The following is a 20,473-nucleotide window of genomic DNA, read 5'->3' on the forward strand; positions in this document are numbered from 1 at the left end:
ATATTTATATTATTAAACTTTTAGGCCTAATTAACTAATTAAAGTCCTAAATTTTTATTTAGGACATTAAAAAGACCGGACAGAATCTATTAGCCCAAAACTTTTGTTTTAATTTTAATATTCATTAAATATTTTAAACTTAAATCTATTTTTTATTTATCTTAAATCTATTTTTTATTTATTTTTAGATGTTATAATTGCCAACAGCAAATCACAATTTTAATATCTAATCTAATCTAATATTTGCTATTGATTTGCTTCGACTTAACTATTGTGTTGTAAAGGGAATAGTTCACATTTATAAAGTGTCCACGCCACCATTGAAAAGTTAATTTTAAATCTAAATTTGATTTTATTTGTAACAATTTTGTATTAGACTATTAATTTGTTCATGATAGTTTATATCATTTGCATGCTGCGTTACTTACTAATTTAATGTATGTGACTTTTGTAATGGATATTAATGTAAGATATATTTCAAACTTTACTTTTATTTGAATTTTTATTTTAATATGATTAACTCAAAATTGAAAACAAAAAAATATATTAGTTATTCGGGGATCGGGGACCCTCGGAGATCCCCTGTTATTATTTAGGGAGGGAATGGAGATTCTTTTAAATAATTTTGACGGGGATGGGGAGGGGACAGGGACATACGCAAAATATCGGGGATGAGTACGGGGAGATTGGTCCCCTCCCCTTCCCATTGCCATCCCTACCACAAATATATATATCGATATATATATGTATATAATTTTGAAAATACCACAATGAAGTTACAGTAGATATACAGAAGCAATCCTCATTGAGATCATTACGCGACATACACAAGATATGGTCATGAATGCCAAATCCTATAGAAGGCGCTGTGCCCATTACTCTTTTCACATTTAGACCTGCTGAGGGCAACCCCAAAATTTAAAGAAGAATATTATCTCTCAAAAAGAAGAAAAGAAAGAAAAGGTACATCGTTGCTTGTATATAGGAAGCTAAGACTTCCCAATGACGATAGGAGTCATACAATATTGATTGAGTTTATAATAATATAGAAACAGATAACTGAAAGGTCGAAAGTACAATTAGACACAGATTTTATTTTGTTTTAGCTTTTATAAATGCATGTTCATATTTAGCATCTTTATTTTGTTAACAGATCCAGTGATCCACCAACTTTTGATCAAATAAGTTCCGGTTTCCAAAAAAAAATGTAGCATTTGTAAGGTCCAACATTCAGTGCTCTCTTAATCATTTAAAAGTGAAAAAACTTGCTCAAATAATACTGAAGATATGAGCCACAGCAGTTACAAATTAATGGTTAGTTTAATAACTTTTCTTATGTAAATGACAACTTAGTTATAAAGGTTTTGGTTTAATTAATTTCATCTAGAACAACGAGAGAAGCATAATATCATAGTATTAGGTAAGGTAATTTGAAACGTCATGAGAGACTTGGAAGTGCTTCGGATGATCATAACCGTGCCAATGAGACCATAAATGAATCATGAATGTGTAATTAACAAACCAAATAATAACGTTTATGATGTTTCAAGATCGTTCAACAATAACTAATGCTTCAGACCATCTTTGAAAAAAATTTAATAAAAACTTTATAGTAATGACGCATCTATGACCTTCGTTTATATGATTGAACCTTTCAATTTATCTTGAAAACGTATCACTTATTGCCAATGTAAAATTGCATGAGTATTTTGAAACACAAATCCAGGCGACAACGAAATTATGTGAAATAGTAATAGAGCATGATCTCTTCTGTTACTTGGAAGAATCTGGCCCAGTATTTCTAGCCCAGACGAGGCCCATATCCACTCAGAACTGTCTGGATTGGACCAACAAAAATCTCAAGATCCAACCTTCTAGGCATTAGCAATTTGGCGTCAGTTATTATCTACTAGTTTATGGCTCCGTTTCTTTTTCAAAAAAATAAATAAATAAACAAACTGTTATGAATTTATTAAAATAAATGAGGATATTCATAACATACATTTTTTAGTCTTTCCATTATCTCCCACTAGCAACCCTTAAGTTCTTTATAACTCCTACTATCTCACAAGAAATTATGATTCATAATATTTTTATTAATTTCATGTAGTGATTATGTAAATATAAAAGGAGACATCATCTCTTTATTTTGTACATACTTGAAATGAATAAAATCACTCTATAATATATTGCTCTCTCATTTTATATTTTTATTCCTTATCTTGTGTTGCTTCTTTATTTTGTGTTGTTGTCTAATAGATTTTCTAATACAAGGAGAGTTTTTTGTTAGTATGTTTAGTACTACCGTTTAGGCCACATTAATAAAATACTTAATAAATTTTAGTTACTATGGTTTGAGGGTTTATGTAATTTTAATCTACAGTTACTTGGTAAAAAATTTATATGATTTTTTTTGTTTTGTCAAATTATTAATTTTTATTTCATAACAAGGGCTTGCATTTCACTCAATCATGGCTTACAAACCACAACCACAATACTAAAGAAAGTCTTAGAATTAATAAATTTATCTACCAATTTTTATGTGATTGCAATCAAATATATTGTACTTTTAATATAGCAAACACTTGACAGTTTATAATATGGAACAATTAATTCTTTTGTGTATAAACTTAGTAGATTGACTATTATTATTATTAAAAATTTCTTGTCATAAATTATCCTTACACATAATGTATAAACTTTGAATATCATAAATTTACATTTTAGGGTAAAAGCTCATTAGTCCCTATAACTTGAAGTTAGTGTTCGTTTATTTCTTATATTTTTAAAACTTGCCTCAAAATATCCTTGTAGTTGAATTATTGACACACTTGCATTACTTATTGTTTCTTTTGACTTGCTTTTACATATTACCTCTCGCAATAATGTTTCTTTTGTTTTGAAACAAAAAATTAAATTACCAATTTGGCCTAATACATAAAATTGAAACAAAAACAATATATATTAATTTTTATAGAACACTCTGTTGAGGAGTTAATATATTAATTTTTTATTAATGTCCAAAAAATTAGTTATTTATTTTTTTATAATATTAACAATTTTTGGGCATACATGAGCTTTTGCAAAAATTAATATATTTTTCTTATTTTTATTTTATTTTTAGGGTTAAATTGGTAATTTAATATTTTTTATTAATATCCCAAAAAATATTATTGTAAGAGTGTATTATTGTAAAAACAAGTAAAAAGAAACAAAAAATAACGGCGAAAGTGTCAATAGTTCAACGGCAAAAATATTTTAAAATATTTTTAAAAATATAAAAATTATCAGATACTAACCTTATAATATAACAACTAAACAATCTTTTACACTTACTTTTTAACTTATCCATTATAATGTCAGTGGGTTCCACTTCGATTTTACGGTGACATACGGGATCTCATGAATCAAAATGTTAGTTGTATCTAATGTGGTTGGATCAATCAGATTTGAGTTGAATTATTTTTTTAACATGTAATTAAAATCATTATTCGTCGAAAGCTTTTCAATGGACATCACATTACAGACATTAATAATTTTTGTGTACGGTTGACTAATCTTGCTGCATCTTTTTGTTAAGTTTCAGATTTTTTGAACTTTGCTGCGGGTGACATGCATTAGATTAAATAAAAAGCAATATTCTCGAAATCTGCATAATTTGACTGCATAAATCAAATTATATATATATATATATATATATATATATATAACTTGAGACGCACATAAGTTTGTTTGTACAAAGATGTTTTCAAATATAATTATATCCGACCTAATAAATTTAATTATGTGAATTGTATTTCAGAAATTTTGCTTAAAAATGTAAAATAATCTATTAAATAATATTACTAAGATTTGTCCAAGGGCGACATGAAAGTGGCTTTCAACTTCTTTGTTTGATTAGCAATCCAAATTTAATTCATAAGAATGTTTAGCACACTAAAAAGTTATATTTAAGCATTGCCAACTCCTTTAACTTCTAAATAATAATAATAATAATAATAAAATCCATCCAGATGCATATAAATTTGGCGATTCTTTTATATACGCTTCGTCAAAACAAATTGTCAAATATATATATATATATTGGGTTAAGAAGAGAAGTAAACAATTGCTGAATTTTATAGCCGCTGCATTGATTCTGCAAGGTCACCGGCTTAGTTTGAATCCACATGAAGTCCAGTAACGTAGAGATTTGGCTATCTCCATGAGTCTTTTGTTTTGCTTTCTTCTTGTTCGTTGAGACTTCAGATTTATATGTTCCCTCCCTCTACATGATCGAAATTCTATGCTGGTTTCTTGGAAATTTCAAAAAAAAAAAAAAAGTCAGAAAATTAACACAGGTCCCATCTCTATATCAAGTAAAAATGTTAATGGTCATTAGAACGTGAATTGGCAATAGAGATAATTAGAAAGTTTAAATTGTACCAACAAAGTACGTATCTAGGAAGAACAGTCATCAATGGCTGCCCTCCTTGCACCATTCTAAGCATTAAATAAATTATTTATTTTCTTTTAAAAAAATGTAATTATATTTAAATAGATAATGACACATTGATTATTAAACAAACGTTGGGCAGCTCCTAACACCAATTGCATCAAAGAGGAACGTTTGTTACGTTTCGTCGTCCCATCCACTCACTAAAGGGTCGCAATTTCTTGTCTTTTTCTTTTTCCCCAAAAAGACAAAAAAAAAAAAAAAAAAAAACCACCATAAACGAGCAATTTGAGAAAATGAGAACAAGAAATAAATTGGCAGCCTATGCGGCCAAAGCACAAAAAATATCAAAACGAGAAAAAAAAAAAAAAAACATTTTCTTCATTGAAGGGACAAGTGTGTGGTGTGGATCAAATCAAAAGTGATATTTATATGTTTATCATCGAACTGTGGTTTGCTTTAGGTTATCTATTGAGTTCCAACATTCAACTATGATTAAACATGCAATGTTCCATAGATCACTTTGATCAAATCCTCATGGTTTGATTCTTGACTTTCCCAACTTCACGGCAATTTTGCCACCGAAACAAGATAACCATCTTTAATCTTTATTTAACAGATGCTGTATCTATCGTTAATTTATTTAAAAGTCCCTACTCCAAAACGGAACTGACCTTTCCATGCACAACTTAAATTTTCCATCTATTTTCAACCGTCAAAGTCCGTAACATTGCATGGTACTAACCTAACAGTACAATTCAACTTTGACCGTACATCTTAAATGTACACGTGGCAGAGCTCTATGATTTTTGAATTACGGGAAAAAAAAAACCCTGTCAATGTTGGAACCAAATAAAAATCTTTTTTTTTTCTTCAAAAAATACATTATTTTGAATTTCACCAAAAACTAATTCCGACTTCATACGGCCCGCGAAGCATGAAAACCGTCTGCCCAGTTGACCTTTGACCTTTGACCTTTGACCTTTGACCTTTGACCTTCTGCTATTTTAATTTTAATTTTCACCCACCCTCTAATTATTATCTCTTTGATTAAAAAAACCGAATATATATATATATATATATATTCCAATATATAGAAAAGATTTAACAAACATATTCCAGTAAACCAAATATGCCAATTTGTCGAGCTCCACCAATCTCACATGGACTTTTATAAATTCATCAAATATGTATTGTTTAAGAATAAACCACGTAAACCCATGTTCCATCAGTCCCAGAAAAGAAATTTAAATTATAAAAATTTTTGGTTCAATTTTTTTTCCCTTTAAATTCTTGGTCCCACGTTACTAAGTGCGCGCCGCGTGCCGACCATATCTTCTTGCATCTCCCCTCCCCTCTCAATGTCCATTACCATACACTCTGCGAGTCTGCGTTATATACTTATATGTAAACATTTGGGGCTGTTTTGGTTTGACTCATCAAACATGATGAACAAAAAGAACCCAAGTCTCATTCTCGAGTCGTAGCAACCATCACCTATTTCCTCCATCGAACACTAGTTCTATACGTAAAAACGCTCCACTTAATTTTGTAGCAGTCTTTTTGCTTTAGTTCTCTTATTAAATAATATTATACAGTTACAAGAATGAATCGGTTTAGAGGCTTCAAGCTAGGGCGCAGGATAGTGAAGGTGTTCAAGTGGATAATCCGACCCAGAAGAAGACCGCGTTGCAGGTATTTCCTCGGAGGCGCTGTCTCCCAGAGTACTAGAAGCAGCTGCAAGGCCATGTCAAAGTTTTTATCCATGGCAAGCTGCATACGGCGTGGAGCTAAAAAGCTTTGTTTTCCGAGTTCTAATCCGGGTTTTATCCAGTTGGGTCAAGAAAAACCCGCGGAGGTACCCAAGGGACACTTGGCTGTGTACGTGGGGGAGTCGGATGACGAAGCCAGGAGGGTGTTTGTGCCTGTTATTTACTTTAATCACCCCTTGTTTGGAGAGTTGCTGAAGCAAGCGGAGCGGGTATACGGCTTCAACCATCCGGGTGGGATCACGATACCTTGTCGGATTTCGGAGTTTGAGAAAGTGAAGACGAGAATCGACGCATGGGATCATTGCCGGAGTCGCAAGCACCACCGTCCACATTTGTGATATGATAGTAAAAATGCAGAATTTTAGATGATATTATTGATATTCCTCCAATTTTTGTAAATAAAAATGCTGAATATATAATTTTCTTCCCCGCAGATACCTTTTACAGATTATTTTCCCAGATTCCATATACTATTTTTCCATTAACAATCTAAGATTTATTTAAAAGTAGAGCAACTGATAAAGCGGTATTGCATATTATTTGATGTCAGCTGAATGTGTTGATGAGCAGGGTAAGGCTGTTGATCATATTAAAATTAACGACTGATCAAATACAAGCAAGAGCTAGAGGTTTTCTTTTTGTTCTATTAGAATTTTAATTAATAATTTAAATTCAACTTAATATCACCACTTTAAGTGAAGTTTATACTCAAGTCTCTTGTTCCATCCTAAAAGATTTTACCTGTTAATCTGATTAGCACCCACACCCACAAAAGCTACACTTCTTATACATCAGTCTATTATCATAACTAAACAAGTATCCATATGTGATTCAAAAAAAAAAAAAATCCATGTGACTGACGACAAATGAGATGAGCACAAAACCAAAAAGATTGCTTCAAAATTGAGCGCTGCTAGCTAGTTGGTGATTAGTGATTAGTGAATGTCCATCTAACAAGATTTGATCCGAAAAGTGATAAATTAAATAAGACGCAAGTGTTATTGGTCAAGCGGTTTTGCAAAGAAAACGACAGGAACCCAGAATTGAAATTCGGGAACTAATTTTCAATTGTAATAGATCTGAGATTATAGCAGCCCTAGCAAAAAGATCAATTGAACCTAGTCCAGCAGTTTAGCTCGTTCTTATCCATCTCTGAGGAAGACGACGATTTATTAGTCGATAAAGCGACAGGCAATTGGTATGTATGTGCTAGTGATATAAAAGTTGTTTAGCATCAGATGCTTTTCATCGTCACTCTGAGGCCTAATTTTATATATCATTAGCAGGTGAGATTAGACGTACAAAGTATATGTACCTGAAAAGTAAAAGAAACTAATTTGATAACAGTAATTAATATAATTATCTACAGTGTAAAAAGGAGCGCAAGAAAATAATGGATTTAATATAGACGCTTAATTTCCGTTTAACTGTAGCCCTCTTCATGAGATTTAGCAATCAATCCATATCATAATCTTTGATAGCTTCCAAGTTTAGCAAGAATACAAATCGAACATGGACCAACCTCTTGCCGATCGAAGCGTCATTTCTGATTGAAAACTTTCAGAGAGAGATTATCGCATTGCACTACATAAATTATATTTTTTTTAATAAAAAAATGATCATTTTGGTTATCTACCTAATGAACTCATCTCAACTTGATTGAATTCCCTAATAATAAGTTTGAATATATATATATATATATAGTACTTTTCTAGTCTAAGTTCTTAAAATACGGGAAAAATTCTGAAAAACTTTTCAACTGTGGAGTTTTAGAGGTTTAAAATTTAAAACACCTAAACCGCACGATTTATGCTTATTTTCGGACTTTCTTGCACGTTAAAATTTTGAATTTGAACATCTCTCTCTCTATATATATATATATGGGTGGGGCTATATGCACTCTGAAAATTACTTTGAACACTCATATTTTTACAAAAGTTTTTATTACAAAAATACACATGATATAAATTACTATTAAGGACACTTTATTATGAGCACATATAATATTATTACTTTGGACACTCATTTAGGGCACTGCAATTAATGTTTAATTTTCTTACTATTTTAAATCTTAAGTTTTTTCTTCCAAATATCTTAAATAAATATTTATAAAGGAAACTTAATATGTGAAGATTTTAACTTTAATGAGGTATGTGTGATCCTTTTAATTTTTTAATTTACAGCACAAATAATCCACCTTGTTCTTCCCCTTCGAGATGGTTAGGTAAGTAAATTGATTGCCGTCTGAATTTTATGGAGTTGAGTATAACGGGATGTTCAAATATTGAAATTCAGATTGAAGTATAATGTTATGGATAGCATGCGTCTTTGTGTTCAGGTATTGAAATTCAGTTTTGAAGTACAATGTTATGGCTAGCATGTGTCTCGTTTGTGGGGTTCTAAATTCAACTATTGAAATTCAATTTTGGAATATAATGTTATGGCTAGCATGCGTCTCGTTTGTGGGTCCTGAAACTACACAAAATATATTCTTAATTTCTAGCTGAGGAGTGTGTTCTTATGTGCATGCGGCGTCTGTATTCTTTTGATGAACAAACGGTGATCATTGCTTTAAAATATTTTATAATTTGTTATGATGAACAGGCGTAGTATTTACAATTTATCTTACGATTTGCTTTAAAATATCTTATGTGCTGTCTATATTCTTTTACAATTTACTTTAAAATATTTTACAATTTATTATGAAATATTCAGTTGATGAACAGGCGTCCGTATTCTGTATTTCATGGAGGACATGGCTTCAACTCAAATTTCCAATGTTAATTCAGAATGTGTAATGGATTATACTAATGAATTCATCAATCATAAGGTGAGTCTCATTTTACAATTCATAGGTCTAATGTTCTTTCGTTAATATTTATTTATTTATTTTATATGTAGATATTTAAAAGTAAGGAAGAGTTAATTCATTGGACACGTGAAGTTGGGAGGAAATGGTTTTGTAATTGTGATCAAGAGATCTAATTCTGGTAATGGTGCTCAAAAATCAAGGATCACCTTTTGTTGTGAGAGAAGTGAACAGTATAGAAACACGAGAACAAATGAAGAGAATAAAAAAGAAAAGCAACCAAGAACTACTGGCATTAAGAGATGTGGATGTCCCTTTACATTAAATGGCCATAAGTTAGACACTGATGATGATTGGGTATTAAAAGTAGTATGTGGAGTACATAATCATCCAGCTGCTGAGCATCTTGAGGGGCATTCTTATGCATGAAGATTGTCAAAAGAAGAGACTTTATTGTTAATTGATATGTCTACGAGTATGGTGCGTCCAAAAGATATTATATTGACATTGAAAAAGAAAAATCCCAACAATGTCTCAACAATAAAGAATATTTATAATGCACGTCAAAGGTATAAGGTAGCAGAGATGGGTGGGAGATCACAAATGCAACTATTATTAAGTAAGTTATCTGAACACAAGTACATTGAGTGGCATAGAAGCTTTGATAATACTAATATTGTCAAAGACTTATTTTGGGCGCATCCTGTCAGTATAGACTTGTTGCATGCATTTCCATGTGTCTTGCTGATGGATTGCACTTACAAGTGTAATAGATATAATCTTCCCCTACTGCAAATTCTGGGAGTGACATCTACTGAGATGACATTTCCTGGTGCTTTTGCTTATCTTGAATCTGAGCGAGAAGACAACTACACATGGGCATTGACTAGATTAAAAAGTGTATTGGATGATAGTGCTATGCCTAAAGTCATTCTTAGTGATAGATGTTGTGCAAATTTTAATGTACTCGCAAGCGCACGAATCTATTGTAGTATAGATCAATGGTGACGAGTGTCGATCCCACGAAGAGGTGGATTTTAATTATATATAGAATTAATTTTGTAAATGGATAGTTGAATTTATGGTGGAAATGATTTGGAATATGCTAATACTTAAATTAAAATGGTGAGAATAAATTCTAAAATTGGAATTGCAATGGAGAGAATAAATTGAAGAGAAAATCTATTAAATTGACGTACTTGGGTATCTGGATCTGTATCAACATGCATCATGGGCTAAATAATTCATATTAATGCCAATTAAATCATGAGAGGGGAATCCACACCTCATGAACCACGCTCTAATTAATATGGTGCTAAGGGCTTATCGTGTCAAATAATAATAACCTTATACTAGAGAGCCGGTGTAACCAAGGCGGTATCTAGACAAGATTATTATTATTTGTCGACGAGAAGTCAAAACATCCACAAAAACTAGAGGGGAAGAGAAAATAAATTTACCAAATTAAGCTCATGACACATGTTGAGACTTCACCTTCAACCCAAGTTTGAAAGAAAATTAGCCACTCATAATTGAACTAGGGGCAAAATGAGAATTTATTAAAATACGAAGAAAATACAAGATGGAGAGAGAATTACAGAAAACAGAGTCCAAAAATGGATTCAGAGATATCAAATTAGGAGGGGAAGGCCCCCTTTTTATAGATACATGGAGTAAATCATGGCCATCGGATTAAAAACAGTTTGGACGCTCAAGATTGCGCCACGTCATCAGTCAACAGTCCACGGTTTGACCACGCGGATGAACAGTAACACGGTTTGACTCGGATGAACAGTAACGCGGTTTGGTTGAAAATAATCCTGTGTGATGCATGTACCGTACGCGAGATTTTTCATCCACTGATATGCTGCCACGTCACCATCAACAGTACATAAGAATTTTAGCCCAACAAGATCGTGACACCTCATCAGTCAATGCCACATCATCGGTCAATGCCACGTCATCGATCCGTCTATGTGAACAGTGTTGTGAACAGTAACGTAGTTAGTACCGTACACGTGAATAGTACCGTACATATGAATAGTGCCATTTTTCATTTTATGCTCCTCTTAAGATTTTCGACTGTCCTGAGTTCAAAAGTGATGTCTGTTTTGCTGTCTGATCTCTCCTTTATTGTGAAATAACTATAATGCCCCTAAAATACTTAATTAAAATAAAACACATGTAATTAAATCACAAGAAGGTTAAATACATAAAAGTAAGGGTTGTTAGTAAGACTTGAAATGTAAAATGACGGTTTTCTCCTTTATAAATATGCATTTTCTAACACTCAACACACCCCCCAACCAGCTTATTGCTAGTCCCTAGCAAATAAAGCGAAAACAAAATTCAAATTCAAAATATATATATATATATATATTTAATAGAAACACTCGTATTTATTCCGTCAAATTAATGATAGCAATCAAATAAAAGTATAAGCATTATCTCCAGTCTAAAGCAACATCACACCCACATCAACCATCCACATGAATCAGCCCAGTAGACTTTGTCATAACTACTTTCAATAATGACATGTCAAACCCCAAAATCTCACTGGAAGTAGTGACACTCTCACAAAGAAATTAAAACCAATAAAAATAGTCACTCCAATGAATGGTAATTGAAAGAGAAAATAATAAAGAAGTGATATCACATGCTTTCACTAAGATGAAATAAATATGCCCTCAGCTTATAAATAATACGAACTCAAGTCAAACAAAAATGCTAGTCAATCCACTTTATTTATCTTCTTTTTTTTTATTATGCATCACTACATCTTTTTAGCCCATATAACTAGCTTCTACTTCAAACTATAGTTCCCTAAAATCAAGAAGGACTTTTATTAGGACGTAACGTAGGCTAGGGACATGGCTAACAAAGAAGAAAAATAAGGAAAACAAAGTGTATGTTTGAGAAAAATGCAGAGATTTTTTTTTTTTTTGGAAATTGCAAGGTGGATTTCACCTATTATTTTTATTTTTTTATTTTTCTCTTGAAACAACAACTTTTGTTTTTTTTTTTTGGCATAACTTTACTGAACAACATAATTATTTACATTTTCTCAAACATAAATAGGTGATGGAACCTATAAGATATCGGGTAATACTCCAAATCGGAGTGGGTCAAGAGGATAAGTTTGACAAAGAAAGGTTTTTTTTTTTAAAGGCTCAAAAGGGTCAACTATGGATATTTGATAAAATGGATGGCTAGAAAGGCTCAAACGGACCAAAGATGGCATTTCCATCGTCTTTTAGGGCTCTAAATAATCTTCCATATCTACTAGTTAGATGGGCCTCCAAATGTAGCAACACATATTTTTTTTCTTTTTTTTTTAATTTTACAATTTTTTTTAAGGGTTAACTCAAAAGAAATCTAGAGATCGTGTATACAATAATAAACTGTTAAGTTGTATAACGAATGGGCAAAAGGGGTACTCTCCAAGAAAAATGATAGGCTCAAAAACTCACTTGGTACTTATTATGACATGTTCATTCTTCAAGCAACTCATATTTGTCTCCAACATCAACATGTAGAGTAGCAAACACAATGTAACATCACTTAAGACCAAAGATAATACAAATACTAAAATTTAAAATTAATCATGTCATCCAATGTTAAAACAAATCACACAATTTTTTATTTTTATTTTTCAAACAACATTCTACCCTCCAACCTATTCTAAGCATGAAAGGAAAATATGCATGCAGAAATGTGAAAATGATGCATAAAAACTAATTAGAAAAGTTACACGTAAAATGATAGAAAACGAAAATGATTGTTTTTTTAAAGAAGATGCGTTTCTAGAGGAACTACACTCCATATTCAGCCATCTTCGACTTAAAAGTTAGAAAATGTATATTTATAGAGGAGAAATTAAAAAAAAGAAAAATAAACATAAACACATAATAAAGAAAAAGAAAATGTCTGAATTTTTTTTAAGTTTTTTTTTTTAATTTTTTTAAAACGATGAAGATGCGTTTCTAGAGTCACTACACTCCATATTCAGCCATCTTCAACACAAAAAGTTAGTAACAGTTAGTTTCTACAACAAAAAATTAGTAAAAACTTAACCAAAATTTTACAATTGTCGATTATTCCCTCCCCCCAACCAGAACGAAACATTGTCCTCAATGTTTGAAATGAAAGAAGTAGAGTTTAGAAGACATCACCTGGGTGGTGCAACACAGAAAACAATATTTACAAGCGGAGAGTTAAATCTAATTTGTACTTCTTACTGCGGCTACTGTTACCATCATTATGTGGATGCTCCAACACAAAGGTCCAGGGGTTTGGCTCCGGTTTATAAGCTTGTAACAGATCAAGTAGCTCATTAGCAGTGTGAGCACAAATAAAAAGTTTTTTCACATTAGAAGGAATGAAATAGTTTTTTATTGCATGGTTAAGAAATGCGATAAAGCCATCATAAAAATTATTGACATTTAACAAACTGATGGGTTTCTGGTGGATGTGCAGATGGGCCCAAGATGCTAGTGTGATAAGTGCCTCTAGTGTTGCAAGATCTCCTGGAAGGAAAATAAAAGCATCAGCATGATTAAGCATTTCAGTTATTCTTTCTTGCATACCTGAGACGACTAACTCTTCTCCAGTTGATGAGTCAGACGAACTGCCCAATAGTTTTAGAACTCTTGGGATGATGCCTAACACTTGGCTGCCTCTGATAAAAGCTGCTTCTGAGACCATTTTCGATAACCCTCGATTACCTCCTCCATACACCAAGTGTAATTTTCTCGTTGCTATGCTTCGACCAAGATCTATGGCTGCCTCAACGAACTCTTTATGTTTGCCATAGGTAAATTCGGAAAGCACACAAATGTTCTTGAATTGTCTATTAGGAGTAGCTGCCATTGTGATACTTCGCAAAAATAATTTGTGAGTGCTTGACAAAAAAAATCACATTTAAGAGTCTTGGTGATAGTGGGTCATAGTTGTGTATGAGGTAATATGTCAGTGTCAAATAACGTGTAAAGCACATGGCTTGCGAGTAAAAAAAGAAACAGTAAAAAGAAAAAAGTAAACAGTAACAAAATTATTAAAGATAATAAAGTAAACAATAAAACACCAGTAAAATAAAATAACAGTAAAGTAAAAGGATATTTACAGGTAGTTGCGACTGTGGCTCACATCTTCCTCTGGTTTTACGTCCAGAAACGGCTTGAACACCCTCTATGGGTCGAGGATAGGCTTCCCATCCAGTTTTCTTATAAACTGGCAAACAGGATCGTTTATAGTCAAATTCCCGAGACTATATCGTGCATGCTCTTTCTGGAATAATGGCCATAACTGGAGAATCGCTCCTTGCACATATCCACTGGGATGCGTTTCAAGAGACAAAATGATATCATCCAATGACTCCTTATTCAAGCCATCCCTAATGAATTGAATTTTATCTTCCCTGTTATCAGACACCATTCCTAAAGAACATGGGTTTTTATTGCAACTCATTCTGGCACACTTATGACAAGCAACAGAAATTCTTCGAGCTCGTCGTTTTCTTGCATAATTTCCTTTACCACAACCAGGCATGTATGCAATAAATTTTGGAGGTAACTCACCCGCCGATCGTACTTTTGCCTCAATTAACCAACGGATATCAGCAGGTATGTTATTCCTCATGAGTAATCGCATGCGTTCGGACCGAGCTTTATAGATCGTAAGGAGGGCATTCTGAGGAAGTGAAGGGAATCGCTTGTGAAGCTTTGCTAGAATCTCGTTTCTGTCCATACCTTCGCCTCAGAATATCAGTTATTATGGGAAACTGAAGTAACCGACTTGATTATCACGGAGTACCGTTATCCGCCACTTCACCGGGGTAACAAACTAAAGCACTCAAACAGAAAAAATAAATTAAAACACACAAAGAAAATTAAAATCGTCCTCTTATTGAATTTACCTCAAGCTCCAACTGGATGTCATAAACACTTCTCTCAATGTCTCTGAGTTGGCTTTCTAAACTCTCAACATAGGCTACTAACTCCGGTGGCTGTAGAGCCCAAATGCGATGTGTTTTACAAAATTGAATCAGCCGTTTGAGATTAGTTTTGACACGTTGAAGTGGTTTAAGAATGTTCAGGAGGAACCGTCTAAGTAAGGTTCTCATGAGTAAAAATGATAAAAAAAAAACTTAATAGTTAAACAAACACACTTATGCAAAAATAATTTCAATTAGCAAAAGAATAATATAAAGAAAGAAAACAAAATCAAATCAACGAAAAGAAAAATCAATTCAAATTTGGTGGGTCACTCAAATTTATTTCGGTGTCTTCTTCATGTGGTTGGTACTCTAGATATGGCTTTAATCTTTGACCATTAACTTTAAACGTGACACCATTCTTTGGGTCCTTAATTTCAATTGCCCCATGTGGAAAAACAGTATGTACAATAAATGGACCAGACCAACGAGAGCGTAACTTACCTGGGAATAGGTGCAAGCGAGAATTGAATAAAAGCACTTTCTGACCTGGAGTGAAAGATTTTCTCATAATTTGCTTGTCATGGAAGACTTTCATTCGTTGCTTATAAATCTTGGCATTTTCGTACGCGTCATTGCGAATTTCTTCAAGTTCTGCCAGCTGTAATCTTCTTTCTGAGCTGGCTTGCTGCATGTCAAAATTGAATTTCTTGATGGCCCAATATGCACGATGCTCAAGTTCCACAGGTAGGTGGCAAGCTTTTCCATACACTAGCTTGTAGGGTGACATCCCAATCGGGGTCTTGAAAGCCGTTCTATATGCCCATAATGCATCATTAAGTCTTAATGACCAATATTTTCTGTCCGGCCTCACCGTCTTTTCTAATATGTGCTTTATTTCTCGATTGGAGATCTCAACTTGGCCACTGGTTTGCGGATGATACGGAGTCGCCACTTTGTGTGTGATTGAATACTTTGTCAAAAGAGCTTTGAATGCTTTGTTACAAAAGTGGGCACCACCATCACTGATTATTGCTCGAGGGAATCCAAAGCGTGAAACAATGTTGTTTTCAAAAATCCTATCACCACCTTGTGATCATTGGTTTTGCATGGAATTGCTTCTACCCATTTTGATACGTAGTCAACAGCAACCAATATGTATTGATGGCCAAAAGATAGGGGAAAGGGTCCCATGAAGTCGATACCCCATACGTAAAAAATTTCAACCACTAAAATTGAATTTAATGGCATCATGTTCCTTCGTGTAATGCTCCTCATTCGTTGACACCTATCACATGAAGAACAGAAAGTGTAAGCATTTCGAAATATAGTTGGCCAATAGAAACCACATTGTAAAACTTTAGTCGCTGTTTTCTTAGCGCTGAAATGGCCTCCACAAGCTTGTTCATGGCAGAATGAAAGGATATTCGGAATTTCACTTTCTGGGACGCATCGTCTAACAATTTGGTCTGCACAATACTTGAACAAATACGGGTCATCCCAAAAGAAATTCTTTATTTCTACAAAGAATTTAGCATTGTCTTGCTTGGTCCAATGCTCTGGAAGTTGACTTGTAACAAGATAATTCACGATGTCAGCATACCACGGTAATACTTCCACATTCATGAATTGTTCATTAGGGAATGACTCATTTAATGGTAATGGCTCTGTAGTTGTGTCAAAATGGAGACGAGAGAGGTGATCCGCCACAACATTTTCTGTACATTTTTTATCTTTGAATTCCAAGTCAAATTCCTGCAAAAGTAACACCCAACGAATTAGTCTAGCTTTTGCATCTTTCTTTGTGAGAAGATATTTAAGAGCTGCATGATCTGTGAATATAATTATTTTACAACCAATGAGATAAGATCGAAATTTCTCTAATGCAAACACTACTGCTAGCATTTCTTTTTCAGTAGTTGAATAGTTCAACTGTGCATCATTCAATGTCATACTAGCATAGTAAATGACATGGGGAATTCGATCAACTCTTTGTCCTAATACTGCTCCTACTGCATAATCAGATGCGTCACACATGAGCTCAAATGGTAAGCTCCAGTTCGGGGGCTGAATGATGGGTGATGATGTCAACAAATGCTTTAATTTTTCAAACGCAACAAGACATGAATCATCAAAGATAAAAGGTAGATCCTTAGCAAGTAAATTGCATAAGGGTCTAGAAACTTTGCTAAAATCTTTAATGAATCGTTTATAGAAACCAGCATGCCCAAGGAAAGATCTTACTTCTCTGACTGTTTTTGGTGGAGGAAGATTAGAAATGAGATCCACCTTGGCTTTGTCAACCTCAATACCTTTGCTCGAAATGATGTGACCGAGAACAATACCTTGTTTTACCATAAAATGGCACTTCTCCCAATTTAAGACTAAATTCTTCTCGATACATCTCTGCAGAACTAGTGTCAGATGATGTAAACATTGATCAAACGAATCACCAAAGACAGAAAAATCATCCATAAAGACTTCAAGGAATCGTTCAACCATATCAGAAAAAATGCTCAACATGCATCGTTGAAATGTAGCAGATGCATTACATAATCCAAATGACATTCTCCTATATGCAAATGTGCCAAAAGGGCAAGTAAAAGTGGTATTTTCTTGATCTTTTGGTGCTATGGGGATCTGATTATATCCTGAATAGCCATATAGAAAGCAATAAAATTCATGTCCTGCTAATCTATCAAGCATTTGATCAATAAATGGTAAAGGAAAATGGTCTTTACGTGTGACAGAATTCAACTTCCTATAATCAATGCATACACGTCATCCTGTAGTCACTCTAGTGGGTATCAATTCATTATCGGCATTGGCAACTACAGTGACTCCTGACTTTTTAGGGACAACTTGCACAGGACTGACCCATGAACTATCAGAAATGAGGTAAATGATACTTGCATCTAATAGCTTAAGGACTTCAGTTCTAACAACTTCTTTCATATTAGGATTTAACCGACGTTGCATTTCCCTAGTAGATTTAGCATTTTCATCGAGGTGAATGTAATGCATGCAGTCTACTGGGTTTATACCTTTTATGTCTGCTATGGTCCATCCTAATGCCCCTTTGTGCTCTTTCAAAACATCCAACAACTTACCTTTTTGTTCGTCATTGAGGGATGATGAGATGATTACCGGCAGAGTACTTTCTTCTCCCAAAAATGCATATTCCAGAGTGTTGGGTAATGGTTTGAGCTTGAGTTTCGGTGGTGATTCTGATGATGGGATGAGTTTCTTCTCTGATGGTGCTAGTTGCTCAACTCTTGACTTCCATTTATTAGTGTCCATGGATGGTGCTGAGTCAAGTAAAGCGTTGACCTCATCGACCGATCTGTCAATATCAAAATCCAAACCAAAGTGAGTTAAACATGTTTGTAAAGGATCATCACTAAGGTTTGAAATAAAAGTGTCATCAACTAATGCTTCAATTAAATCCACATCAACAATTCCATCATCTGCATTGTGAGGTTGTTTGGCAATGTTGAAAATGTTCAGCTCCATAGTCATGTTGCCGAAGGACAACTGCATATTTCCGGTCCTGCATTGAATGTGAGCATCCGCAGTTGCCAAGAAAGGTCGGCCTAGAATAATGGGGATGTGCTTCCTTGAATCCTGTATTGGTTGAGTGTCAATTACAATGAAATCAACAGGAAAATAGAACTTGTCTACCTGGATAAGCACGTCCTCCACAATACCACGAGGTATTTTCGTGGACCGATCTGCAAGCTGTAACACCACTGGAGTTGGGTGTAATTCTCCCAGTCCAAGTTTCACGAATACTGAATAAGGCAACAAATTTACACTAGCTCTTAAATCCAACAAAGCATTCTCAATTGTGTGGTTCCCTATGCTACATGAGATAGTGGGGGAGCCTGGGTCTTTGCATTTTAAAGGAATTTTATGTTGGAGTATAGAACTAACGTTTTCTCTTAAAAATGCCTTCTTTTGAACATACATATTTCTCTTTTTAGTACAAAGGTCTTTAAGAAACTTGGCATAAGATGTAACTTGTTTAATAGCATCAAGCAAAGGGATGTTAACACTTACCTGTTTGAAGATTTCGAGAATCTCACCTGTGGATTTTCCTTTTTTGCCTTTAGTTAACCTTTGAGGAAATGGAGGTTTGGGAACGTATTCTCGTGGGTTGGTTTCTTCTTTCTCCTCCGGTGATGATTCCTCAACATTCACAGGTACAATTTGATTTTCTTTTGTTACCGGCATCTCCACTTTGTTGTCGACTTCTTTTCCTTTTCGCAAGGTCATGACTGTTTTAACCTCTCCATGCTGTTGCGGTGAACTGGTACTTGCTTCATGCACTCCTTTAGGGTTAGGCACTGGTTGACTTGAAAACTTACCTTTCTCAACGGTCATTGCCAAGGTCTGAACTGAAGAAGCAAGTTGTCCCACCATCTTCTCGAGGCTTGAAACTGATTGGGCTTGTGAGTTGAAGCCCGCTCTCAATTCATTTCGTAGTCCATCAATGGTGCGGTTTTGTTACTCAATATAGAGTGAGTAAGATTCTTGAGATTCTGGAATGAATCCTCCCATGGTCTAGGTTGAGAGTAGTTCTGGTTCTGATTGTATGGTCTAAATGGGGGCTGAGAGGCTTGAGGAATTTGCGGAATTGGTTGCATTGGTGGAGCTGGAGCTGCTGGTCCATTCTGTTGGAATCCTTGAGACCATGAAAATTGGGGTGGTCTCTCCATCCAGGATTATATGTGTTGGAGTATGGGTTATAATTCGATGGTTTTCTTATTACACCTATGGCATTGGCTTGATCTGAGTATGAGTCATGGTCATGTGATTCTGTTGATTTAGCAGTCGATAACGATGCTATTTGTCGAGCAAGACCTTCAACCATCTCCTTGACTTCTTTGATTTCTGAAGTTGATTCGTCAATTTAAACCTCATTCACTCCTTTAATTCTTCTAGTAGTCCTGAGTGATCGACTCCGTTGTTGGGAATTATCTGTTTGTCGCTGGAAGAATTCTCAAATTTCTGATGCACTTTTTGACATTAGCTCTCCTCCACTTGTTGCCATTAGTCATTCTTGCACATTTGGTAGTAATCCCTCCAAAAAGTATTGGCATTAGTGCCATTTCTCGTACCCATGATGTGGACACTTCAAGAGTAGCCCATTGAATCGCTCCCATGTTTCGAAAAATTGCTCATCCTCTCTCTGGGTAAACTCCGAGATTTCCCTGCGAATAGCATTGGTTTTATGCACTGGGAAATATTTATTCAAAAATTTAGTTACCATTTGTTCCCATGATGCAATGCTATTGGCAGGCAATGCATTAAGTCATGAACGAGCTCTATCCTTTAAAGAAAATGGGAATAATCTGAGTTTAACATCATCATCTGAAAAATTCTCGTATTTAAAAGTTTGACAAATAGCATGAAAATCATTCAGATGATTATATGGGTCCTCATTTTCTAAGCCATAGAATGTGGGGAGACAATTTAGCACACTAGGTTTTAGTTCAAAACTTCTAGCAGCTATATTTGGGTAT

At 34.1% G+C, this 20,473-nt stretch overlaps 1 protein-coding gene and 1 non-coding gene across 2 annotated transcripts; both read left to right on the forward strand.

Annotated features, from left to right (window-relative positions):
- The first annotated feature begins 5,670 nt into the window (after positions 1–5,670).
- Positions 5,671–6,658, forward strand: LOC18047689 (auxin-responsive protein SAUR15). The gene has a single exon (XM_006440315.2). It carries the CDS (start codon positions 6,042–6,044, stop codon positions 6,543–6,545), a length of 504 nt encoding a protein of 167 aa, XP_006440378.1. The 5' UTR covers positions 5,671–6,041; the 3' UTR covers positions 6,546–6,658.
- Positions 6,659–20,065: 13,407 nt separating this feature from the next.
- LOC112100499 lies at positions 20,066–20,169 on the forward strand. The gene has a single exon (XR_002906867.1). It is a non-coding gene; the product is annotated as a small nucleolar RNA R71 (small nucleolar RNA).
- Positions 20,170–20,473: the final 304 nt, after the last annotated feature.

The sequence above is a fragment of the Citrus clementina genome, unplaced genomic scaffold (assembly GCF_000493195.1).
Source record: "Citrus clementina cultivar Clemenules unplaced genomic scaffold, Citrus_clementina_v1.0 scaffold_3, whole genome shotgun sequence".
Classification (NCBI taxonomy): Eukaryota; Viridiplantae; Streptophyta; class Magnoliopsida; order Sapindales; family Rutaceae; genus Citrus; species Citrus x clementina.